We start from the raw sequence: 26,478 nt of genomic DNA, 5'->3' as shown, positions 1-26,478 counted from the left end.
GTTATCATATTATGAGAAGAAAATGTACACAGGTTATCTAAAAAGAAAGTTGAAATATTTGGAGAAAAAAAAATCACCTATATCACAAAGCTGAGATGCATTTTTTTAATTGTTTTTGCATCCTTTCATGCTTTCACCATGTGGCCCTCTCTGTAAAAAGTTTGGACACCCCTGCTTACTTTGGGTGCTTATGTGCGTCCCAGCTCCCGATGCTGCATACACACACTGGAAGCAGACCGTGTTCTACCTGGAGGACTATCTGACCGTGCGAAGAGGAGAGGAAATCTCTGGCAGCATCGCAATGAAGCCCAATGACAAAAATATTGTAAGTATTACCTGACAAATACAACACGAAACAGCATGACTTTTTTTTTTCTTTGTGACGAATATGAAGACAGAGGTCAATCCAAATCATAGAATTTGACTTACCCGCCTGAGCTGCCTGTCCATAGCAGTAAGCTGTTGCCTCTTTGCAGAATGGTTAATAATACAGTAGTCAGCAGCAATGCAGACAACATATTCAGCTGCTGGAAGTGTCCCGTCTGTGAATATCCTCATTCATCCGGGTCATTGTATTCTCACGGTGCTGAACTTAGAAGACGTTCAGGTTGACTTTTGACCTCATGCTCAAGATTGGACTTTCAAGCTCCTCCGTGTGGGCACTGCTGTGCATCACATCAATTTGTCTGAGCTTGACATTATTATCTTACTCACAGTAACACATGTGGAACACGCAACTATGCGGGTATCGAAACTCACGCTCACACACTAATACATACGCAAAACATACTAGGATTTAAAACCCGCAAGGTACGTTGGATGAATTCCTGCTGGGGGAGGGTGCGCGCTTTTGATTTTTTTTATAACTTATCACCAAGCTAGGGCAAATGAGATGGGGTTTCTCCCACATAACATAATGGCCTAATTATGGAGATTTAAAGCACAATCGGGTGGATATTCCCACAAATAAGAATATTTTGATTAAAACAAAAAAACACCCCTGATCTAGGGCATCAAAAAATAATGTTATTATTATTCATCTTCTAACCAAACATGGTAACAGCACCAATGTTCACCAGCGCCTATCTCGTACATATTGGTGAAACTGTGTACAGAACCTCAAATGTAATTGTCTAATCAGATTGCTATGGTGGGCGTTTCACTTATGGGCCTAGTGCATGGTTCTTTGTGGTTGCTATGCTGTGTGTTTTGTTACATGTAATTTCTGAATTAATTGCAATTCCCTGCTGTCATTTAGAATTTTGATTTGACCCCCTACTGATATTTCTGCTTGTTGATGTCACGCCATCTCCGTCCATCCATACCCTCATTTATTTCCTCTGTTGGTCTGCATAGCGGGACTTGGACTTTACCTTTGAGCTGGATTTCAAAGGACAACTGTGCGAGGCAGCTATATCCCACGACTACAAGATGCGTTAGATTTTGCGGTGAACCCTGCCGTCGAGGGAATGGGACTCCTGAGGCGAAGAGGAAGCCAAAGACCCTTCCTGGAGCGCAGACTCAGAAATGACACATGAGGTTAGAAAGCTGGGGCAGGCTGTAAGCTGGAGGTGGCCCCACTAACATCTCACTGTAAGACAGGAAGCCATTGGTGCAGACTGTTAGAAACAACTCTGAATGTAATACTGTAAAAGACAACATGTTCTAACTTGTGCAAAGTTAGTGCTTCTTGCTGTACATGTAAGTGAAATGGAGTGATGTACCAGTGTTTTTCGTTCAGTGGGTGATTTCCACCATAACTATGGACCTCAGTGGGGAGTGGGGTAGATGTCAAAACTAGTTGACTGTATTGTGGTTCATGAACTGTTGAATATAGGCTCAGTAATGCTAGAAATAGTGTCTGAGCACCACAGCCAAGGACAAACCTGCTGCAGGTACTTTATGTCCATCCAGCAGGTCTACTCAATATGTGTGTTATGTGAAAGGTAGTTGTTGTTTCGTAGTTGTTGTACTAATGCCATGTGTGATGAATGGAGTTAAAGGTCCATATTATGTGCCCGATGTTGTCAGTTTGTGCTGGCAGTGTTTGACCTGCCATTTTAATAGGTACAGTGTTCCCTCGTTTATCATGGAGGATAAACGAAATAGCCCGCAATAAGTAAAATCCACGAAGTAGCCAATTATATTTCCATCCATCTATTTTCTTGCCAACTGTATTTTTCTACAATTATTATGTATGTTTTTAGGCTGTTAAAGCCCCTCGCCATACACTTTATACACTTTTCTCAGACAGGCATTAACATTTTAACACATTTCTCTCTTGTTTAAACACTCTCAAATGCAAATTTCGTTTGAATTTTAATGATCAACTTACGAGATTGGACACAAGAAATTAAGTGACTCACGCGTATTCCCTCCTCTGATCCTGGCTTGTCCTGGCACCGTTAGGCTGTAGCCTTTTTGTATCCTTGTTAGAACATATTCTTCCCTGTCGTCCTCCATGAACCCAAGATTCGTTTCCAGTATTCCAGGCACCCTACAGCCGCGTAACTTCTGCCTTCATTCAACATGTATAATCGCTAGCAGCTAGCGACCATACAATAGGAAACAGGCAGTCCTGCATGAAGGAGATTAATTGACAATGGTCTACAGCCAATCAGAACGCAGAACACAATGGCTGGGTTCTCCCTTAGCCAATCAGGACTTTTGTGGCTCTATATTTACTGAGACAAACTGGAAACGTCTTCAACTCTCACATGAGTATACAACACACCCTACTGGTAGCAGTAGTAAATACAATAACAGACACATGCAACAGAGCACCAATACACGCTGTTATTTACGCTGTAAAAAAAAAAAAAAACGTGCAAGTTGCACTTATAAAAAATCTGCGAAAGAGCAAATCCGCAAAAGGTGAACCGCGATGTAGAGAGGGAACACTGTACATGTGTATAATCTAACAGGATCCAATACAAGAGCTTCATCAAATTTCAATATCACCCTTTACGCAGTGTGATGCAGTGCAGTTATAAAGCACTGAGTATTATTGTTTTTGCGAAGGCATTTTTTATACAGTACAGCTCTTGTAATGGATCTCCACTTAAGGAGTTTTTGTCCCCTGCTTAATGCCTTTACCAAGTTCCCAAGTGTTCCTAATTCTATTCTGCAATGCTGCATCTACAATTATTTCCTTTCACCTGTAAAAACTATTCAGTTTACATTCTGTTGATTAGATGTTTCATACACTTTTAGTTAGCCATTTCAAACCGTTTAGGGTTACAGTAATGGAAATGTGAACTCCTTAAAAAAAAAATATCTTGTGACACAGGATTGTATGCTCATGCTTTAGGTATATGCTTTCAAGCTGCATTATTTAGGAAGGTAAGTGATGTGAGATGTACAGTGGAGCCTTGGTTACCGTCCGCTCCGGTTACTGTGTTTAATTTACACCAGAATTTTTCCCCGTGTGCGTACATTCTCCAGTTAGCGTACAATATGGCACAAGTCTTGTTGTGTTGTCACTACAAAGCAACCGGAACCCCAAGTCAGCTGCGTCACCCGTCAATGATGTCATCAGCAGTTGACTCTCAAAAATGTTAACATAAAACACGTTTTTATTAGGGATGCTCCGATTAGGGTTTTATGCTGCCGATTCCGATACCGATCATCCATGAGTGAGATTGGCTGATCGGCTTTGATTGCAAAACTATAAAAACATGTTATGTGTTAACGTTTTGGGCTTTCTGGAGTGGATTGATTGGACTTGCATTATTTCTTATGATTCAGGTATCGTTCATTTCAGTTAAGAGCCCGACCTTGAATTAATGAAGCTAACCAAGGTTCTACTGTACTTTTTGAGATGCTTATTAAATACATCATTTAGAAAGCATGCAAGCAATGATACTAACAATTATTAAAGGGAAATGATCTGCCTTCTGAATGCAAACAGACATTGCATACATTGTTAGAAGTAACCTCTTAAGGGGTTTTAATCATTTACAGGTCATAACATGTTTTATTTATTTACAACTCTGGAATGTGACTAAAAAAACCCTCATACAAGAAAAATTCTAACAAGCTGGCATGTTTTTCCATGTGTATTCTACAACTTTTGAGTTTAGATATTATGTTCCATGTCTTGTAATGACAATAAACTGCAATGTGTAAAACCACACAACAATGACCAGGAGCTTTACAAACAATATGAACAAGCAATTGTTTATTTTTATTTTTTTTACACTAATTAAATACCTATACATTAAAGTGATGTGCAAAACAGTAGTGGTGGCAACCCGCCAATAGTGCCTCTGACCTCCAAAATCACATACAAATTACTTGGCATGACATTGTAGCGTGATATAAATCAGTAATATCAAACACTTGGCAGGAAGATTATGTGCATCAGACTTAAATATATATTTTTTTCTTTACAAATCAACCCAATTTGGTCTTAGGAGGACAAGTAACTATTTTCCATCTGACCTAATAGTCCCCATCATTGCAACTATTGACAAAATGCTGGTGAAGATAAGAGAATAACAAACAAACTGCACCATGAGCAAGAAACCACGCAAAAATACTATAAAACAAAACAGACCAGCAGCAAATGCTACATTTCTTCATGATAGCACTTTGATGAACCCGGTGAATTATATGCTAAATCAAAAGGAACACCGTGAACTTAAACTACAGACGAGTGACCTCAAGACGACACAACAATGTTACTTTTACAGATTGGTATGTTGTTCCACACATTGCACTGAAAAGCTAAGCAAACTCATGTCAAGAACCCCTTCTAAATCATTACATAAATACACTACATCATTAAAAACTGGCATGTGATAGATAAAAGTTGAAGAAGCCTTTCTAAAAACAGAAAAAAGGTCAATTTTTCATCCAGTTATTTTTACATTGTCTCATGATATCAAACTTCCCGGAAATAATTAGTTTTTTGGTAGTGTAATCAAATGTATCACATGACGTTATTGGCTGCAGTGTGTGAGTGCCCCGCAGTAAACAGGACAAATGCTGTTGTGGAAGTGTGTGTGTTTTATCTGTTAGCAGCAGGAGTTCTTCTTCTCCAGTGTGCTGCCCACCAGCCGGACAGTTTTCTCTTTCTCCCGGTCCTCTTGCTCTTTCAGGATTCTGAGAGACACCGAGCAAGAAGTCAGAAACACGCACATGTCCTTGATGCTGCGTTTTGGACACGTTTTGAGTCGACAACTCTTGTGTTTCCCGTACATTCATTCATTTATTTGTGGCGGATGTGGCGCCCTTGCTCATGAAGGCACTATAATGCTATAATGGGACTGTCTGTGAATGCAGCTTGTCGTTACATCTCCGTACAGTAACCGGCATTGTGACTCTGCCTCTTAACACACCTCATGCGCACCTGGTCTGCCGGAGAATAGGAAGACGTAGCAGAAGGGATCAGTGTTGCCAACTTAACAACTTCTTTACAACTTTTTAACATATTTTTTAATGCTTTTTATGTTATTTGCTCTTCCGTAGTGCCCATAAAAATTACATGCACATGCGTTGCGTTATGGCCAATTATGCGATTTGTGAGCCACTGATTCATCTTTCAATCCCTCAGGGAGTAATTACTGTACATTGCATTCTTGTTTTGCTGTATATTAAAGGGATAGTTTGGATTTTTTGACATGAAGTTGTATCATCAGCAGTGTAGTACATCAACAAACTCTTACCCCCCACTTGGTCCCCTAAGTCCCGTTCTGGTCAGATTTCGGTGATGAAGAAAGTAGATAGTTGCTGGTGTTACACAAGTAAGGAGTTTGGTTTCTAAAAATAATATGCGTTCAAAAGAGTACCGTAAAGCACCGTGTATAAACCGCACTTTTTTTCGGGGTGCGGTTTATACACGATGACAGGTCTGTGACCAGACGCAGAAACTGACGAGAAGTCCATTTTAAGAATAGCCGTCTGTGGGTCAGACAGTTGCTTTGACTTTAGCGCCCTCTGCTGTACAGTTGCTGAAAATGCTTGTGTATGCAACTAACTTATCTGACGGCTGTCTGTATTTTCACACAGTGAAAGGATCTCTATATACACTGACGCTAACCTAAGCTTCCATTAAAACATTGTAGATGATGTAAAATACAATACAACATTGGAGTTTATTCAAATTCACACTGAAGCAATGCAATAAAATAATAGAGAAAAAGAGAAGCAGTGAAAGATATCAAAACATCTCTGAAAATTGAAAATTTCTTTATTTTGATTTATTATTATTATTATTATTATTATTATTATCATAATCTGTGCTTAGCCATAATATTAAAGATCTAGATGCTGAAGGTCAGATTTCTCCTTTCTTCTTCTTTTTGAAATTGCTTAGTACCTTTACGCATGTTGATTTGAGACGAAAGAGTTGGCAAGCATTTATGGACTAAAATTGTTTTTTTCCCCCGCCGTGAGCCTGAAAATGGGGGTGCGGTTAATACACACACGGTGCTTTATGGTAATACATTTGCGTCATAAAAATGCCTCCTTGAAAAAAATCACAAATCGCTCAGCATTATATTTGTCTCCCTCCATATCCCTGCACACTGTCGCCTGTCCGTTCTTGTGTATGTGACAAAGACGCTCGCATGTCTTGTTTAGTGTGTTCCACAGAGGATGAAGATGCGAGCGTTTTTGTCACATACACAAGAATGGATAGGTGACAGTGCCCAGGGTTACGGTGGGAGACAAATATCACGTTGAGCAATTTGTCAGGTCAGATTTTTTCGAGGAGGCATTTTTGTGATGCAAATGTATTACTCTTTTGAACACTTATTATTTTGAGGAGCTAAACTCCTTACCTGTGTAACCCCATCGACTACCTGGAACTATGTTCATCACCGAAATCCGACCAGAACTGGATTTAGGGGACCAGGTGGGGGTAGGCCTCTATTGATGGACTACACTGCTGATGGGGATGTCATATAACTTCATGTCAAAAAATCTGAACTATCTCTTTAAATGTTGCTGGAGTGCAGGAGCAGTAAAAGCATCAATTCCATCCGTTTAAAGGGCTGCAGGAAACTCAACTTTGAACACCCTGGGCTGGTTTCCAGTCAATTGCAGAGCACATATTAAGGCAGACAACCATTCACACTCACAGTCATTGTGTGGGAACTGAACCCACATTGCCTGCACGGATGTTAGGCAGGTCAACCACGAGGCAGTCACTAACAGAAGTAAAACCACAACGGTTTACAAAAGATACTTTTTGCACCTTGTGGCTGCGCACTCTCATTGTAAAATTCCATAACTTAAGCAGCAACAATGACGACTTGAGTACCCTGATACAAGAAGGTTGCTTTGCAAAATGATCTCGGATGTTTGAGCGCAGACAAAATGTTGCTTCAACAATGATTTGTATTTTCACATGAATGACACCTCACAAAGGCAAAGCTTTTTCACATCAACAAAGCAATCCAAGCCAAGATTTCTTTGTGCAGCTAAAAACACCTTCTCTGAAAAGAGGCTTGACAGTATCATTCTAAAAAAAACTACTAGTGTTATCATGAAAACAGATATTTATTTCCCACCCAAAAGTCATGAAATGTCTGCAGCAACAGTATTTTGCTGTGGAGAACTCACCCAACAAAAAAAAAAATGTTTTATATGCTCACCTGGCCAGATGAAACATGGCCTCCATTACATGATGTCCCGAGCGTGCACTGCACTCAAAGAAAGTCATCTGACAGTCCTGTAAAAGACGCACATTTCACATTACAGTACAGTACAGAACATCGCTCCCAAACGTTTTTTTCAAAAGTTAATTAATAAATGATCACTGTTTCATGGTTGACTATGGCCTTTTATTAGTCAAACAATACTGAAAAAGTAGTCATACTGTATGTAGTATTCTACACGGGTCACTGGGTGTCCGGAATGTTACATTGATGAGACATTACATTACCTTAACCTGCACTACATAGTCAAGTCATGGATGCAGAGTGAACAAATTCCATGTGGAAGTGGTACGTTTTTTTTGCTTCTAACTTTGTCCTTTTTTCCCCCCACCCAGTTTCAAGGTTTAGTTTTAGAACCAATAAATTGAGGCTAACTAGGTAGCTTGATAGCTTCCTATGATTATAGCAGCGGCCGTCGCTTGTGTCCCTGCAGACATCCCGTAGCCTGTGCGTGAGTCGCGCAATGTGGTGTTAACAAAGATAGCCGTAGTGCAGCAGTATCCATTATCAAGTGATAAACATCATAGTGAGGGTTAGGAATGCTCCTATCAGGGTTTTATGCTGCCGATATCGATCATCCATGAGTGAAATTGGCCGATACTGACCACATAGATTAAGACTATACATTTTAAAATGTACTATTGGCTATTATAAGGGTCAGCAACCTTTTTTTCTTGTGAGAGCTACTTTCTTATTTTTATTTATTTTCATAGCTTATTTCAATCCAAACAAGGACCAATTAGCGGGAGTTCCATTGCTCGACCAATGAGCGGACAGGGTCAGTACGCTCTCGGATTCATTCATGTACTTGCTGTGTGAGATCTCCCGGAGCTATTTGACAGTTCTAAAAAAGAATATAGCCATATACAGAAAAAAGCAGCAGCATGGGAACTCGGTGGCGCCAGAGTAAACATATCAGGTAAGTTTACATTCATTTATATAGACCATTTATTAAAGTTGATCTTCAATACTAGTAAGATCCCGCACTAGCAAGAGTACTCAATCAACACCAGCCGCTTCTCCTCGTCTGAACTACTTTGATACCCCAAATTCCCTCCACATCTGACAACCAATCAAAACCGTGGGAGACTCGTACAATTCGCTCTGGATGTGAGCGCGTCGCTCACGGTGTGGCTGGTCACAGCCGTTCCTCGCCTCCCATGTGCTATGCGTTGACGATAAGTTTTGCCAGCCGCAGTTGTTTGTCACTTCCCGTGTGTGGCGTCCATAAGACATGCTTTTTTTTTGGCTTTGCCACGCCTGCGAAGGGAAAGTGGGTGGGAGACGATGGCTACAGCTGGATGCTGCAATAGTAGGGGGCAGAGGTGATCGGCGTTATAAAGCAAGTATCGGTCGTGCATTTTCACCGGAAATCCGCCGATACTAATTGGTGGCCAATCTATCGCAGCACCCCTAGTGAGGATGGATGATAGACTGATGTTAAGCTTTCTTTAATGCCATGCAATTGACTCACATTATGTTTGAGATACTACAATGAACTTTCCCAATGCTAATCTGTGAGTTATTATGTCATATTATCGCTTACCATGTCTACTGTATTATTGTGATACAAGTGTGAAGATGACTATAGGGGTGTTATTTCATGTCTAGAGGGCTCTAATAATGGCTAAATATAAATAAACATATTTAAATGGTCATAAACAGGTTTTCCATGCTCTAACTACAAAAAAATGCAATTTATTAATATTGAACCTTACTTTGCGGAAATTCACTTATCACGGTCGTGTCTGGAACCAGGTAACCATGATAAACGAGGGACGACTCATGTTTTAGCCGTGGAATGAAGCAGAAGTACAGAAAGAACATGCAAAGTGCACAGCTGAGATTCAAACCCACAACCATATGCACTCTAATGCTGCCACTGCCTCCCAATGTCCTCTCCATGTACGCTATACAACTCAAGTTAACACAAGGGAAGCTCGACAACACACACCTTTGCAAGCCTTTCACCCACTGATTTCTCAACTTCTCGCTCAATCTCTATGTCTGTTTTGTTCCCCAACAGCATGAGAGTGATGGCGTCTCCTGCACCCTCCTATGAACGGAAGAGAAATATGTACTGTAGTGAAAAATCTGTATTTTGAACATGTATTGTGTTGTGCGTTGGAAGAGGGGAAGATGAGCAAGCGGCAACCTTTACACTTGTCAACCACTGTCTGACAGCTGTGAAGCTCTGCTCAACCGTTATGTCGTACATCACAACCACACCGTCAGCTTTGCGAAAAAATTGCTTGGTGATGCTTCGATACCTGGACGTGGAGAAAAGGAAGACAAAGTAGACTTTTAAAAAGGGCAGGTGGGGCTCTGAGTCAGCGCCTCCGTAAAAACACTGTTATTTAGCCTTTGAGCACTTTAAAATGAACACGTTAGCAGCCTTAACTTTTAATAGTTCTTTTTTTGTGAATACATGTGCTTCAGTACCAAACCAATGACCAAAATACATGAAAAAACTGAGGTTTGGTAAGGAAATTCAACTTTGTGACTCAATGGTTGGGTTACCTTTCCTGTCCCGCTGTATCCCAGATCTGCAGCGCCACCTGGCTGTTATCTACTATTATTGTCTTCACACTGTAGTCTATACCTACACACATCAAATGGAAAAAATGTTAATACCAAATCAATAACAAAGCTCAAGTATAAGCAAATATATGACACGTTATCTGAACCTGAAATATTTACAAGGATCTTCTACTTGTATTCTGTGTATATTTCAAAATTGTTCATCGTAGATGAAATGGAAATAATGTAATTGTTACATTATTGAGGTATAGTGATGATTAGGCCTTTCACGAAAACAAATTATGCTGATCGATAATTGTGCTAAAAATTATCATCGATACTCGATTTTATCGATTTTTTAGACCATTATTTTATTGTCATGAGAGGTGTACTGCACATTTGAACCACTAGATGGTACTCAAGATGAGGGTACGTTGTACCTGTGTGAGACTTCAGCTTGACACAGAAGTTGCCTGTATGTATGTTTGCAATGTAGCCAGCGACACTGTGAGAGCGCATCATTTTGCACTGTTTTGGTGATATTTGCCGACCAAATGCCTCAGTAAGCGTCGATTGATGGGACAAAGCTACAGGTGGATATCACGTTCATGGGGTAGGTGCTAACTTTTTCAAGTGCCACTGAACAATTTTGCTCTCTTGTTGTCATTATACTAATTATGTCTTCCAAACACTATTTATTTGTTTTTTTAGTTGTTTTTTTTTTATTTTTTTTATAACTGGTCAATTCAGACTTCATGCCATCATATAATGACGACATAAAGACGATGGCCACACTGTCTGAGTGGAGATCTGCTTGGTCAATAAAGTAGTTTGCAATTTAAATTTTGCCAGTCATAAATAAAACACATACAAAATTAAATTTAACAAAGATATTTGTGTGATTTTATTCTGTTAATTTTGTTGTATCTTGAACTAAAAATAAATTATTGAACAGTTTATTTCCCATGTATTCGTATTACTCCAAAACAATGCATTAAATTTAATTCAGGTTTGTGTCAAATAGTACAAACATTGTTTCACACAAATAAAAGGAAAAAAAAAACCCTATTTGTCCAAAAGTAAATTTTTTAATAATTACTGGTACCTGCTGTATTTGCCAGGGGCCCTTGGAATTGTCTAACGGCGGCCGTGGCCAATAGCACGCAATCGTAAATAAATTGAAAAATGAAAAACTGTACAGTTAATTCATGTGCTCTCACTCATGGATGATCAAACCCTGATCGGAGCATCTCTATTAATTATGTATTGATATGTAAAATTCACGTGGTGTCCAATCATCAATGTTGTTATCACTGACAGAAAAATAGGCAAGTTACAAGTCCACCTCAACTTGAAATTTTGACTCCCTTGTCAGGTTTTTGGTCAGCAAGTTCGGAGAACGTGTCATATGCACATGACAGTGATAAATCAATGAAGTGCTACAGCACAAAGATACACGTGCAATATTCATACCAACAGTGGCGGAATTGTCTGGGTGAAAGCAGTCATCGCAAAACCGTCGCAGGAGGGAGGTCTTTCCGACGCTAGAGTTCCCCACCAGAACAATCTTAAAGAGGCGGTCAGGTGGTGACGGAGCACCTTCCTCCTCGAAGGAGTGGAGAAGGGACCAATTAGCTTGTGGGCTCAGTGAAAAAGAAAGCAAATGCTTACATTTATGCTGGTCTCCTTGCCCACGGGTTCACCCCTCGGAGACGTGGGAGTTTGACTTATTTGTCCGATTCCTTCTGACCGCTGCAGCTGAACAGAAGTTGGGTAAATATCGCTCATCACCAAGTCTATATTTTCCTCTTGATCGGATGCTTCCTCTCCTTCAGTAAGCGGTTCAAGAGGCGTTTGGGGCTGGCCACTATTCTGGAGCAAGTGGGGGAGATGGTCCTCCTCAATGGAGATGATCCTCTGAAGGGAACCTCTGGTTACCTCTGGGCAAGACGGTTGACTTGACCCATTGGCTGGGCTCTGCCTCACACAGCCCTCCTCGTCCTCCTCACTGTCGGTACAAAGTTTTTAAGAGAACAAGTACAGATTACATCAAATAAGGTACAGTACATGCTTGATTTCATAATTTACGTGTAAAATACATGCACTTAATGATTTTACCTTTTTGGAAAGAAAGTGTGTGTCTCAACATTGAGTACAGGCCTTGGCTGGGATCCTGTTTTCTTACAATTGTTTGGTTTCTGCAGGCAAAACATGAGCAATCACTTTCATTGATTTCTGTCTTTTCAACCTTAACCCACGAGGCGCCTTCTCATTCTCAGTATATCCGCCAGTTTTAAGGCTAATTGTATGAAACCTGACCTGGATCTTAAGTTAATATGATTTCATATACTATTTCAGGATCCCCTCTATTGCGAGGTTTATAGAATTGACTCCTGTTATAGCCACACAGTTTTGAGAAAAAAAAATTAATATTACTTTGGACTTTTATGAGGGACCAGTTTGGGACCAAAAGGTAAAAACTGTAATATTTTTCCACCTCATTTTTTCCTAAATATTGCATATTATGTGTTTTTCCCCATTGAATAAACTCAGAGGTTCTATAATATTAATAAGATTAACAGTTTTTTCCCCCCACTTTTCAGCATATTTTGGGAAAATATTGCATTTTTGAGGGGTTTTCTCAAAATTAATTTTAGTGTAAATATAAAAGATATTTATATATATATATATATATATATATATATATATATATATATATATATATATATATATATATATATATATATATATATATATAAAAAACATTATATTTATGGCTAGGTCTAAATGTGAAAAGATTTTATGTACTGAAATGAACAAATATTTATATATTTTGAAAGGAACCAATTTGGGACCAAAGGGTAAAAACAAATATTTTTCTATTTTGCATCTCATTTTTTTCTAAAATATTGCATATTTTGCGCAAGTCTGGGAATCTATCATATTAATGCAAATTATGAAAAAAATATGTATATCTAAATGCAAAAATAATATATTAAATAATATAAATATTATAGTTATGGTTAGGTCTGTAGTTAAAAGTATTTTATGTATTGTAAATGAACAAAATATTTATATATTACATTTTTATTGGTCATTTATAAGAGGAACCATTCTGGGACAGAATAGTAAAATGTAAAAAAAAAAAAAAAAAAAAAAGAAAAAGTTTTTGAAGTTTTTTCACATAAGCTTGACTTCGTTAAGCAGGTAACCATTTTATAACCACATATTTTTAATTAATTTTAAAGTGAAAAAAAAATGATAAAAATGCATCGTGATACTTTTATGAGAGGGATCATTGTTTAAAATGGTAAAAAGTCTTTTGAACTTTACCATATTTTTGGAAACTAGTGCATATGTTGTGTTTTTCGACCATTGAATAATGTCACGGGTTCTATAACATTAATTTGAAATATAAAATATTTTGAAAAAACATGATTCTTACTTTAGAAGTGAATTTGAATAGATTTCAATGCATATATGCATTGAATTAACAAAAATGAATAGACTACGTTTTAGTTGATATTTACAAGAGGGACCATTTTGGGACGTAAGGTTAAAAGGTGTACGTTTATTACACCTGAGCTTTTTTTTTTTTTTAAAGGGCCTCAAAAGCTAAGCCACACATTGGCTGCAGTGAAAACACATGATACAGGTATATAACAGCAAAAAATGTTACAATGAATCACAAACCTGAAAGAAAATGTCTTTTTCATCTCGTAAATGTTTGTTCATTTCCCTGCAAGAGAGGAAGTAACACTCAAGACAGAAACTGAGCATTTGCCTTGTAATGCACGGACAAAAACCAACAGTATTCTACACTGGTCACCAGATGTCAGTAATGTCACATTGGTTAAACAATAGCCACCGCAGGAAGTAGGCTGTCAATGCTGATGTGTGAATCTACAGTATGTTATGTCTTATTTATGTCTCGGATGTCAATTATTATGTCTACCAGATGGAGTAATACAAGTGTAAAAGTGACTCTAAGTGTAGTTATTTCATGTATAGAGGGCTCAAAAATGCTAAAAAAGAAATGTATTAGAAGGATGTGACTTCCCAAAGACACAATGTGGCAGCAAGATCAACCTCCTCTTGTTTTGCCCTGAGTCATTTCTTGAATTCAATAGTGTTCCTCACCTCAGTAACCCAATATACAGTATAGCCAATGGAAGTTGTAAGCGACAGCATTTTGACAAAGAAGGTGAATTCAAGAAATAACTCAAAACTGGAAGTTGGTGGTGGTTGATCTCGCTGCCGCATCGTGTCTTAGGGAAGAGTCACGTCTTCAATGAAGGTAAAAGTAACCTTAAATGTTCATTTATTTATATGCATTTAGAATTATTTTATGCATGTAAAGCTATAAAAATGTGTTGTGTGTTAACATTTCCGAGAGTCAACTACTAATGACATCATAAACCGGTGACATAACATAGCTGACTTCCAGTTCCGGTTGGCATTTTTGTTCACTCGTGCTAACAAGGACGGATGTTTTATGATAAAATTACATTAAGAACACAGTTGGACTCAAGTGGCCTATTGTAAGCCAACTGTGGAAGGCACGCAAACCAAGGCAAAATTGTGGCATAAATTTTCAACGACAACACGCCAACCGTGGCGCCACTGTATTGTAGATTTCTGCCTGTGGTGTTTCTGTCCAAAGTGGACCTGTTCAGCTGTAATGTATTCAAACCTCATCAGGTCCAACTGTTTGAGAAGGCTTGCTCGCTCCCGCTGCAGTCCCTCTGTCAGTCGGTATATTTCCCTGAGCCAAACAAAAACATTACATGCAGTGTTATAATTGCTATAAGAGAGGCTGTGTCACATTGCCTCTTTCAAGTAAGCAGAAACATAAAAAGGTACAAGGAGCAGAAAAAGCCTGAGGGCTTGTTACTCACATCTCCTTCTCCTCATGGATACGGGTGGACTGCTGGTGTAGCAGACTCAGCTGTTCCTGAGCCAAGAGCAGCTCTTGACTGGTGTGATCCAGTTCCTTGGCTAGATCATCATTGGTCTTCTTCAGCTTCACGTTCTCCACCTTGGTCACATGTTGCTCACTGTGAAGCTCCTGACACTGATGCTCCAGCTGTGGATGGGGATCAGTGGTGGTACAAAAAAAAAAAAATCCCATTACAGTTGAATACATGTATTATTCAACAGTCTGTCTCCCACTGCATCCCTGCATCAACAATATGCAAATACAATTAGTCGTAATAAAAAAGTGTTTTTCTCTCCGTGAATTCCCAAGACTATGTAGCTTTTAAGACTACATGGTCACACATTTGTTTTATAGTTATACAGGGACCTCATTAAGTCACAGCATTATACACTGAATGTGAAGACAGGAAAAAACAATTCTCATACTAAAGAACAATGCTAAATCTCTTGAGTGCCTATGATTTACTGTAATGACAAGACGCAAGGTGTTCAATTATTGTCATGGGCATGACATAGCATGACAAAAGTATTATGAAAGTGAAAAACTGTTAAATTTTTTAGCAGGGAACGCTGGGAACTTTGCATAACCCTAAACTAGCAGACAAACTACACTGAAATAAAAATATGTGTAGCACTTTTGTCCTTCCACAAGAGGATATCAGTATCAGACATTTGACTTGCAATGCTTCGAAAGTGGCTCATAACCTGTTTTTTTCTGTCAAATTTTGTTTTCTGTTTAACAGGTGAGTAAGGTCTAAAATGCTTATAGAGTGAGCCTTTAATGCCTTTAACAACTAAAGTTTACTCTCAGAAACAGAGAGAGCAAAGCAAGTTTATTTATTGAGCACAATTCGTGCACAAGGCAATTCAAAGTGAAGTACATCAAAGTACTGTAATTTCCGGTGTACAAGACGCACTGGTGTTTAAGCGGCACCCACCAAATTTAGAGAGAAAAACAGATTTGTGCATATACAGATATAAGCCACACCGGACTATAAGTCACACATGTCCACATCTTAAAACGGCATATTGTGGCGCGCAGGAGTCCATGTGGACCAGGCAGCTCTTTATTTGACAGGAGCCACTCATGAGCTACGGGAAAACTCCCAACAAGCTTCTCAATATAACAGTCTGACACATGGTGTCATCTTAGAAAGAAGGCTAAAATCATCACACAGCAACTTAACACTTAGCCAATGAACTGCTCTGCTGAGAGGAAATGCATGACGGGAAAAAGTTACAGAAAAAAAGTAGCATCTTATCCACTGGAAATTACGGTAGTAATTAATGGAATTAAAAGCAGAGAAGTGTTTTCAACGTGGATTTGAACATGGCCAAAGTTGAGATGTATCTCACACTTTATGGAATACTGTTCCAGAGTGTAGCGACACAAAACTGAAACGCAGCACAAGATGGTTCATATGGCTCTCGCATGTCCGTTCATTTGCTGATGTTATTGATTTAATGTGGCTGCTGAAGTTGAGCCACAAAAGAGTACTCGTATGAACTGACCGCAAGCCAAAAGGTAACAGTTACACTTGTAAAGTTCTCATTTACAAGACATTAACTACAGTGGTCTTTTTCTTAGTCTGTGAGAAAACATATTGAGGAAGTTAATCGCTGGGCATTCACTCACTCACCCTCCTCTGCTTCTGAAAGAGCTGCTCCAACTCTTTCTCCTTGGTGGTCAGCTGTCTTTCTAGGTCTTGGCTGCGAGACACAAACCCCTTATAGTCCTTCAGTGCAAAGAGAAAAAAGGAACACACAAGTAAACAATATAATAAAAAGCTGAAGGCGACATATATGAGATGCAGCATTTCTTAGAATTTGAATGTAATATTTGTTTTACCTGCATCACAATCCGATCTCTTTCATTTTTTATTTGCTGCTCCATTTCCTCATACAGGCGCTGGATCTCATCATCATGTGTAGCTGCTTTCCTATTAGGCGCATACTTATCAAACATTGCACTCTTTGCATATGTAAAACAACAGGCCCAGTTAATGCACTTAAATATTTAGGTTATTTTATGCATAATTAATCTGCATGTTCCCCCTTTGACGACATGATTTAGCTGTACAGCCAGCGTTACAAAGCCCCAATAAGCTCAGTAGGCTATTATACAAAGATTTCGCCTGACCGTCTAAGAGCGCTCTCCATCTCTCTCTTCTCCTGGTTAGCCACAATGATCTGGGATGTCACTCTTGCCAGGAAGTCCTCAAAATTGGATAAAAGATGTGGTTCATCCCGGCGCAGCTGGGCCCACAAACTGCGTACCTCTGCTGGACTGATGAGATAAAGGGTTGGTAAGTGCCTCATACAGGAACATGTTTATAAGAATGGAAAACTTTGTTACATCTATCACCAGTTTGAAAAACACAATCTAGACGGGTCTGAATACGCGCTAAATAACAATAAAAAGTCGTTAAGACAACAACAGGGGTGTAGAGGTGTCCAAACTGCGGGCCGGGGGCCATTTGCTCCCTGCAAATGGCCCTTGTTACAAATAATTTAACAAGAAAACTAAAAAAAAAAACACCAAATTTTTAAATCAGCAGTAATTTGTCAAACTATTAGGATAAAAAGGTTATAATATAATGCGAAAAATGTGTTATATTACGAGAATAAAAGTAATATTATGAGGGAAATATAATGTCATTTTAGGAGCATAAAGCTGAAATATTTTTTTTATTATAGATTTTATTAGATTTTTTTTCTGTGTCGTTATATAATGAGAAAAACAAAACAACAAATAAAGTCGTAATTTTTGGAAAATTAGGTTGCAAAAATGTTAGATGTAAATGTAAAATGTACAAGAAAAAAATTGAAAGTTTAAAAAAAAAAACAGCTGTAATTTAATGAGAAAGTCAAAATTAAAAAAGTCGTATTCTAAAGAGAAAAAACGTTTTACGAGCATAAATTTGTACTATTATGAGGAAAAATAATGTCATTTTAGTAGAATAGTGTTGAAATATTAAAGAAAAATAGGGTTTTAAAAAAAAAACAACATTTAATGTTATGAGAGACAAACAAAACAAAATAATTTGGGGAAATTTAGGTTGGAGAAAAGTATAATGTGAGAATAAGGTCAAAATATTATTGGAATTAAGTCATAATATTCAGAAAAAAAATGTATGACAATTATTGAAGATTTTTTTTCTAAAAAACAGCAAAAATTGAGAAAAACAAGGGAAGTTGATACCAACAATAGGCTTTTCCCACATATATATATATATATATATATATATATATAGTATGTTTAATATATATTACACATATTATATTTTAGATATACAGTATTTATTGAAATATATATATATATGTTTGCAAAATATGAAACTGGTCCTTGCATCCTTTTAATTTTTCGGTATGTGGCGCTTGCTGGAAAAAGTTTGGGCACCCCTGTCTTAGTGGAAAAAAAACAATGTGTGGAACACAAACAATGCTAGTATTGCAATTTAAATAGCATAGAACACATTGCCATTTTTAGTCAAGACACACATGAAAACAAATGTAAAAAGTGCAATGTGCGAGTCAAACATATGCACTGCACTTTAAACCGAGTATATGTAGGCCAAGGTCACTGACTAAACAAATCAATGAGGTTGCATGTAGCGTGCTCAAAGATGTGAAATGGACCAAATAAGTGCTCTCATAAAGACAGTACTCACTCTTCAAAGACGTTGTTGGCTCCTAGACTCTCCATCAGCATGGAAAAATGTTTCTCCTCCTCATCCTCCGAGGTTGCCGGGCTCTCATTCCACTGATTGTGGTAGAGAACTTCTGGAGACTTAGTACATGGGGGTTTATCCTCCATGCTTTCACTTGAAGATATCTTCCTGCCATAGAGAAATTCACCTAAAAAATTGGAGATTCAAAACATGGGACGCATCGCTGCATTGTATTCTAGAAGAATATACAACCAAACATACTAAAGCCAGTGGAGAACTCATCGAGGGTGAGATATCCATTGCTGTCAGAATCAAGGGTGTCAAACACTTTCTCCAGCTCGTCGGCATTGAGAGGGAGCTCGCCATACAGCCGCTATTTTACATGACAAAAAAAAAAAAAAAAACAGCTGTTATTGACAAAAACAGCCCCAATGACAATGACAGTGTAGCTATAACAACTGCTACTTCTGACCCAAAAACAATAACTGTTTGGTTTATTTGATTAATTAAATAAACTTGTCGTTGATAGGAACTCAACTAGATACATGTGAAATACACGTGTGGGTAACTGTGGGTAATATCATCTGGTATCTTCCCAGTGGAACAACTATAGACCAGCCTTCAATGATTGACCATTGAGCAGCTGCAAAGACACTTTTCAAACTGAATGAATGCAATACCACATTAAAAGAGATGGCTCGTGATATGCAATGAGAGAACCAACCAAACACAACAAGGTTGCACACATGTTGCACAGTATTCTTTACCTAAAAATGGAACTTTTGGATACATGTATACAGTAGATTCACGCTTTTGTAAAAATGTTGAGCTTTTTTTTTTTTTTAACAGTTTGGTCTTAGTTTATTTGAACATGAGGTTCCAATGGAATACATCTCATAAATCATCCTTTCACAGTTCTACATGTCCAAAAGGAGTAGGAAGAAGCAAAGCTTATGTAATCCTACCCCCCATCTATTCCGCGTCTAGTACAATACTTGTTGTTCACTTCCTGCATTCCATGTCATGTTTTCTATGATCATCAAAATAATAATACATAATAGATAACAGTAAGACCAAAAAAAATTTATATATATAAATATATATGTATATACATATATATATATATATATATGAAATAAATATGAATAAAGAAACAAAACCTTTTTTTTGTTTTGTTTTTTCTTTTTTTTTTCTTCCTAAAGAAAAACGAAAAAATAAATAAATAAAAATAAATAAAAAATAAAAAACTAAAAAACTAAAAATAATGAACCTGACAGAACATCATTGTGATGATCAAGACTCTTCTGCTTGTATTTAGCAAACATCAACTGCTTGTATTGCTTTTTGAATTTGCCCATCTCCGTACATTGTTTGAGTTCCTTACTCAATCCGTTCCTTAGTTTAATTCCACATATAGAAATTTTGTGGGTTTTCAACGTAGTTCTCATGTATAAATGTTTTAAGTTTCATTTTCCTCTAAGATCATATTTCTCCTCTCTGAATGAGAAACACTGTATGAGGTTTTTGGGTAACGAGTTGTTATTAACTTTATGCATTATTCTAGCGGTTTGAAAGTGTACTAAATCTGCAAATTTTAATATCTGTGATTTTAAAAATAAAGGGTTTGTATGTTCTCTATACTTGGCATTATGAATGATCCTCACCCATCTTTTTTGCAGTACAGTGAGTGAATGAAGATTGCTTTTGTAATTATTATTGTAATATTGTAATATTATCTCCACACAATACATTAAATATGGTAATACTAAGGAACAATACAGAGTGCATGTCTGATGTATAGTTTACCTGGATTATATGTATTTGCATATTACCAATTTAGGGTGAATCAGATGTGTTTTCTGTGGAAAAAAACAGCCTACATTTGAAAAAAAATTTGAGCAAAAATCCACAAGTTTCCAGGGCCGGGAATGCTGAATCGCGAATGTGCGGGTGTAGCGGTGCAGAAGTACGTTGGTAAACCTCGCTCCCTGATGCCTGAAGATCTGCCTTGGTAGTTCATTGGCTAGCGCTGCTCAACGTAATTTTCGTTTTGCGCAGTTTTGAGGATGTGGATTCGATCGAGCCTCAGCCAGGGTGCAGGGCTGAGCTGCGTTACATGGGGATCCACTGTTTGACGATTGAGGAATTAAATACTGAAAGCCCAAGTATTCCAATGGGTACTCTAAATTACAGTATTGAACCAAATATGGGATTGCATTTTTTTCGTTTAAAAATGTTTTAAAAAGACTTATACATGCAAACCAGAAAGTAGCACCAAAAAAACTTTGCCCCAACCGAGGCAGAACTTTTCTTGCTGTCACTCACACACAACAGTGACCTGGAGAGATTGCCGCCGTGACACAGTTAGCTAAACAACAGCGGAGTTATGACATTCATTTTAAAATAATGGTGACCAATAGTGATGGGAAGTCTCTTTGTAGAGAGACGGACCTTTCGACTCCAAAACGGCTCCTCAGATTTTTTTTTTTTTGCTTAACTTGGTTTCTTCCCAAAATGCGTGTGAAATACATTTCTAATGTAAAAATATAATTATGTTAAATGTTTATTGTTTGGGAATTGGGCATAAATAACACACAAACAAAAACAAGATACCGCCGCGTGTAATTGTGTATGCGTCTCTGCAAGAGTAGTTCAAAGAGGGCGATGAGGTTTTGTTGCAATAGCGCTAACAGGACCACCTGCAGCACAAACACAGCTCTGTAGTCCAGCATTGTTATTGTTTCGTGCGCGGGGGTCCCTCTTGTTCATCTGGTCACGTGACGTCAACGGTGTGGTGACGTCAACAGTGCGGTGACGGTATGTGCCACCATATTCGCCGGAGGCTTCGTCACATGGCACTCGGCACATGCGCAGTTTGTATCTCGCAATTTCGTCTTTTTATCTCATAATGTTGATTTTTTATCTCATAATTTTAAGTTTTGATTTCATAATTAGGACTTTTTATTTCATAATTGGGATTTTTTATCTCAGAATTTTGACTTTTTAGCTCATAAATATGACTTTCCTATCTCATAATTAATACTTTTTAACTTTTAATTTGGACTTTTTATTTCATAATTAGGATTTACCATTGGGATATGTTTTTTGTTTCAGTGGTAGAAATGGACTTCCATATGAAAAAGAGGGGTAGTCTTATATTCAGGTCAATATTGTAGGGGTAGGTCCCTTTAACAACCGTATGTAACTTTTAATACTTTTCAGGCTTTGAAAATCTTTAAAGTACCAAAGCACCTGTGTGACAGGTCTTCAAAGTGCAGAGTGAGACGCTGTTGAAATGGGAGGTACTCTTTACTAAAGGTTCAATCCAAGACAGTAATGCAACAACTCGTGACGTGACAATAACTGCTGGAGTATTCATCAAAAAAGCCACCATAGCCACACCTCTGTAGTGCGATGCGCGTTTAGGAGATGTTTACACTGCCGCAACTGTTGACAGAGGCCACCCATATAATCCAGGGTGTGGAAAGGATGTGATCTCTGTCAGCGTCTGAGCTGCTCTTGTAAAGTGTGTTATCTAGGAAAACAAATCTATTACTTCAGGACACTGGTAGCCACAGCTTAAGATGAAGCAGTGACAATGCAGGTCTGAAACTGTAAGCAGCAGCATGACGTATGTACTGTACTGTATGTATGCAACACAAGTGGTGCTCCATGAGCCTCATTAGAGCAGGCTGTGATATCAAAGCTCCGCTCTATGTGTTATGGCCCACAAGTGCTTCATCAATGGATTGGCAACAGTGAGGACCGACATCTGAGGACCAAGTGAATCTGCACAATAATGTGAGTGGGGGGCTTGTATCACAAAGCATCCGCGTGGCTATCTATTTTTGGCTCTTACTGCCTTCCCCTTTCAGTCTTTATTATGCAGCTTTGAATAAAGCACGTGGGTTCTCTCCGTGTCCTGTTCAGAATCACTGATAAGAGAACCGACTGTCCTTATTGAGCATTTACGATAAATAAATAACATTGTCAATAAAAATGGCAAATAAGTACTGATATTTAGATTTACCACTTAGCATTTCCTAATATACTGTATATAAACACAAACCAACCTTTAAGGGGTCCCAACATCATTCATCAGCTTTGCTTAAATATGTTATTTTTAATCAAAATAGTAATGCCAAAATGTTGTCTTGCTGCTGGATGTTCACAGTATTCAAGTGATACTCAAGTTCGTTTTCTTTTCCAAAAGAGGAAGGTTGAAGACAACAATGGACGATCAAGTGCAGAGAACGAGAGACAGATGGAAGCCCACCTTGGGTTTTGTTCTTTGCAGTGATCATTTCACTGATGACTACTTCGAAAGAACACCTTTACAAGAAGCATGTTATGTAATCATGTTATGTAAACATCTTTCCACAGCGATAGTTGATGGTGGGCTGCGGGGGCAACTGCTACAATAGCGGTAAAATATAAAATTTTAAAATGGCTATAAAGACCCCATTATGCACATCTAGAAGCCGATTTAAAACATGAATTGAAGGATAAGCAATCCAGAGTAATTTACATTTACCATTCTGTGTTTTGAAGGCGACCAATCTTCATCTCCATGTCTTAAGGCGAAAGACCATGTTCTGCAAGTTCTCTATTTGATCCCCAAATGTTTCTTTCTTCTTTTCTCCTCGAAACCTAATCACTCTAAACATCTTCTATCTCGTGCACCGCCAAGTTTGTTTATCTGAGTGATAGCACTCCGATGCCGTCACTTCCGGAAATGTGACTGAACAGTGAGAGCTAGCTCGTCTTGACTGGCGCTATTAACTATAAATATAATTTTAGCAAATTTACCTTTCGCTTTCAGAAATTGAACAATGTAGAGTATAATTACAAAGAAGATATAACACATTTAAGCAAATTTGATGAATCATGTCAGGGACCCTTTAAATCTAATACATCATTTCTCTCTTACCTGCATGTCCCATCGGGTAATGAAGCCCTTTTTCTCAATGTCGCACACCTGGAAGAACTCGTGGGTTTTCTCCAGGATAGTGTTTTGACCCACAAGCCCGCTCTCCCTTTTCCTCCGGGCACTCTCACATTCTTCGCTGCTCCCATGCCCTCTCTGCGCTGTCCCGACATCTGAGGTAGCCGCCGCCTCACTGAGGGCACACGGGCCAGTTACAGCCGCCATGGTAAGAGTTTGTAGTTCTGGTGTGAGCGTCCGAGCTGTCCTTCACATGAGCAAGGTGCATCGGAGACAGATCTGAAAAGAAGTTGCGCCGCCGGCTGGGGAGCATCAGAGGCTTTCAGCAATGTCACGCATCATCTCTTAGCAACCACCTGTTTAATTGGTTGCTGAAAGCTAGAAAAGAGATAGGATATTCAGTTCGCACTTCCCTGCAAGAAAATATATTATTTCTGCATAATTTTTAAACAAATATATGTAATGCATGGAAAAACATGAAATATATGCATCCATCTGTACTGTAAAGCGCAGTTTTGCAACATTAAGCTGAGTGTGAGTTTAGTCCTTTATATCTACCTCCAATGTTCTCCCTGATTTTTCAAGTATCTGAGCATACGCAAAAACCCTGCATCGGAGCTTTGTGATATAGGTGAAAAAGCATGTTATTAGTATGAACTTTGCTGTTTGCTCTTTTTTCCCCATTTCTGTTGTTTTTTTTATTTTCAAAATATTTCAACTTTCCTCTTAAATTTTCTTTTCAGAATATTTTGACTTTATTCCCATAATATTATAACTCTTTCCACAAACCAATTTCCCCAAAATTACATCTTTATTTTGTTTTCTTTGTTTCTCATATTACGTTTAAAGAACATGTTTTTACCTCTATTTCATTTCAACTCTATGCTATAAATGGCATTATTTTTCCTATTACGAGTATATTCTCATGAAAATTGTGACTTTTTTCTTTTTAGAATACGACTTCTTTATCTTAATATATTGTCTTTATTCTCGCAAAATTAGATCTGTTTTCTCCATTTTGTTGTTTTGTTTGTTTCTCATAATATCACAACTCTTACAAAAATAACAGCTTTTTACTTTAATATTTCAACTCTGTGACACAAAAATGATGATATTTTTCCTCAAAATATTACAACATTGTCCCGTAAAATGACTACTTTTTCCTGTTAGATTAATATTTTGACTTTATTCTTGTAAAATTACTCTTGATTTTTCCATTTTTGCTGTTGCTGCTGTTTTCGTTTAGCTTTCTTGTGTCGTCGGCCAATAAAAAAACAGTTACGGGCCGCAAATTGGACACCCCTGCCCTAAACTGACCAAATCAATACAAACCAAACATATCAGAAAAGAAGCAAAAATGTCGATGTTGTTACGATGTGGATGTTTTGTTCAGATGGCTGACCTACACTCTACACTTTAGCATTTTTAATGCACAAAATGTATCAAAGTGACCTTTTTTTTTGTCTGCAAGGAGAAAAAAGGTTGGACACCCCTGCTCTGCAGCGTGCAGGAAATGTGATTGTACAAAAGTTGAAAAGATAGCTGTCACATACAGTATTCATCCCAAATGATCACATCAACATTTTCCTGGTGCATCAAGTGATGTTTATGTGCAAAATATTAAGTTGACCATTGGCCTCATTCAATCAAATGTGACGTCACAACAAAAGGATACAGTGTGTCATACTCATGCTTCAACATTGTGCAACTTTTTGCAAGCATGCCAGTTCACAGAGGAAAGCTGTGAAAAAAGCAACCACCACGAGCAAAGATACGGCCTGCTTGTCGAAGAGGAAACAAGAAGAGGAACTGCATTTTGTCTTCTTCAATACTACATATTGTCTCATCTCTCATAGTGTGTACTGTATTGGCTGGAGGAAAGCCTACGCTGCACAGTCACTATGTTACTGGACTAACACTGTGGATTTGTTTAACTACAAATGGAAATCCATGCCACAGTTCTTGAGGGGAAGGGAGGAAGTAATTCAACTTTTCTTCTTACATATTTTTCTCCAGCATAGGAGGCAATAACTCAACCTAACAACAAGGCTGTGAAGTTCTTGTTTGACATGGAACAGCTGTGATACAATGGCTTAGTCAAATAAGTTCACAACACAAAGAGTAACTGGGCTTCAAGCACCATAAATCAACTGCATTTCAGAATTTAACACGACTGGAGGTTCACCAGTAAGCAAAAAAAAACCGATAACACAAGTCTCACAATACGGTTATGTTCTTTGGCATCAAATGGTTTGAGTGCTGTGCTAGCCTACTGCAGTCCATATAGTGCTATTTTGAAATACACTACTACTTTTATACAGCGTACTGAATCAGGAAGTAAACACTGTTCACATGTTTTTGAGAGGAGGGATGTCTTTAACCGCACGCCACATGACTAATTACGAAGTTTGAGCAGTTAAAGCACTTCCTAGCCCAACATTTTGTAAAGCTTTGTGGAACAGCTGCAGGTCTGTTGACATAGCTGCCTTGTGTACATGAGCGTTTACGTACAGGTTATCTAATATTATGCGAGCTATAAACTCGTGTCAGGTTCATTTATCTCCAACTTACTTGCGATAATAACGCAGGTACGTACCAGTGTGTATTCCGTCTCCGCTACTTCGTTGACTTGTTCGGTATCAACCTGCCTCTTTTGACGTGTGAGTGTTTATTTTTTTTTAAATGTGTGGCAAGTGTGAGAGTGGTGGAATTTAACTGAGTGCCGACTGGGCAAACCTAA

The 26,478-nt window shown here is 38.2% G+C and overlaps 2 protein-coding genes across 6 annotated transcripts in view; one reads left to right on the top strand and one right to left on the bottom strand.

Annotated features, from left to right (window-relative positions):
* Positions 1-4,165, top strand: part of LOC129181707 (protein arginine N-methyltransferase 8-B) — a 37,209-nt gene extending 33,044 nt beyond the window's left edge. The window contains exons 9-10 of the mRNA XM_054777242.1: positions 204-325; positions 1,357-4,165. Of these exons, the coding sequence (XP_054633217.1) occupies positions 204-325; positions 1,357-1,440 (206 nt within the window). The 3' untranslated portion in view covers positions 1,441-4,165. The remainder of the gene's footprint in view (positions 1-203; positions 326-1,356) is intronic.
* cracr2aa (calcium release activated channel regulator 2Aa) lies at positions 4,002-26,478 on the bottom strand. 5 transcript variants are annotated; one of them, XM_054777237.1, is made up of 18 exons: positions 26,335-26,478; positions 23,724-24,116; positions 19,055-19,166; positions 18,794-18,980; positions 17,263-17,409; positions 16,972-17,062; positions 16,763-16,858; positions 15,083-15,270; positions 14,878-14,949; positions 13,878-13,923; positions 12,303-12,382; positions 11,856-12,192; positions 11,658-11,790; positions 10,185-10,266; positions 9,820-9,934; positions 9,619-9,720; positions 7,602-7,678; positions 4,002-5,106 (listed from the first exon to the last, which is right to left on the bottom strand). In XM_054777237.1, exons 2-18 carry the CDS (start codon positions 23,943-23,945, stop codon positions 5,019-5,021), a joined length of 2,175 nt encoding a protein of 724 aa, XP_054633212.1. In that variant the 5' UTR covers positions 23,946-24,116; positions 26,335-26,478; the 3' UTR covers positions 4,002-5,018. The 5 variants fall into 5 exon arrangements, with proteins under 5 accessions (XP_054633212.1, XP_054633215.1, XP_054633213.1 ...); XM_054777240.1 differs by having other exon boundaries at positions 11,658-11,751; XM_054777238.1 differs by having other exon boundaries at positions 26,310-26,373.

Source organism: Dunckerocampus dactyliophorus, chromosome 5 (genome assembly GCF_027744805.1).
Source record: "Dunckerocampus dactyliophorus isolate RoL2022-P2 chromosome 5, RoL_Ddac_1.1, whole genome shotgun sequence".
Lineage (NCBI taxonomy): Eukaryota > Metazoa > Chordata > Actinopteri > Syngnathiformes > Syngnathidae > Dunckerocampus > Dunckerocampus dactyliophorus.
This window is presented reverse-complemented; position numbering and strand designations above follow the sequence as displayed.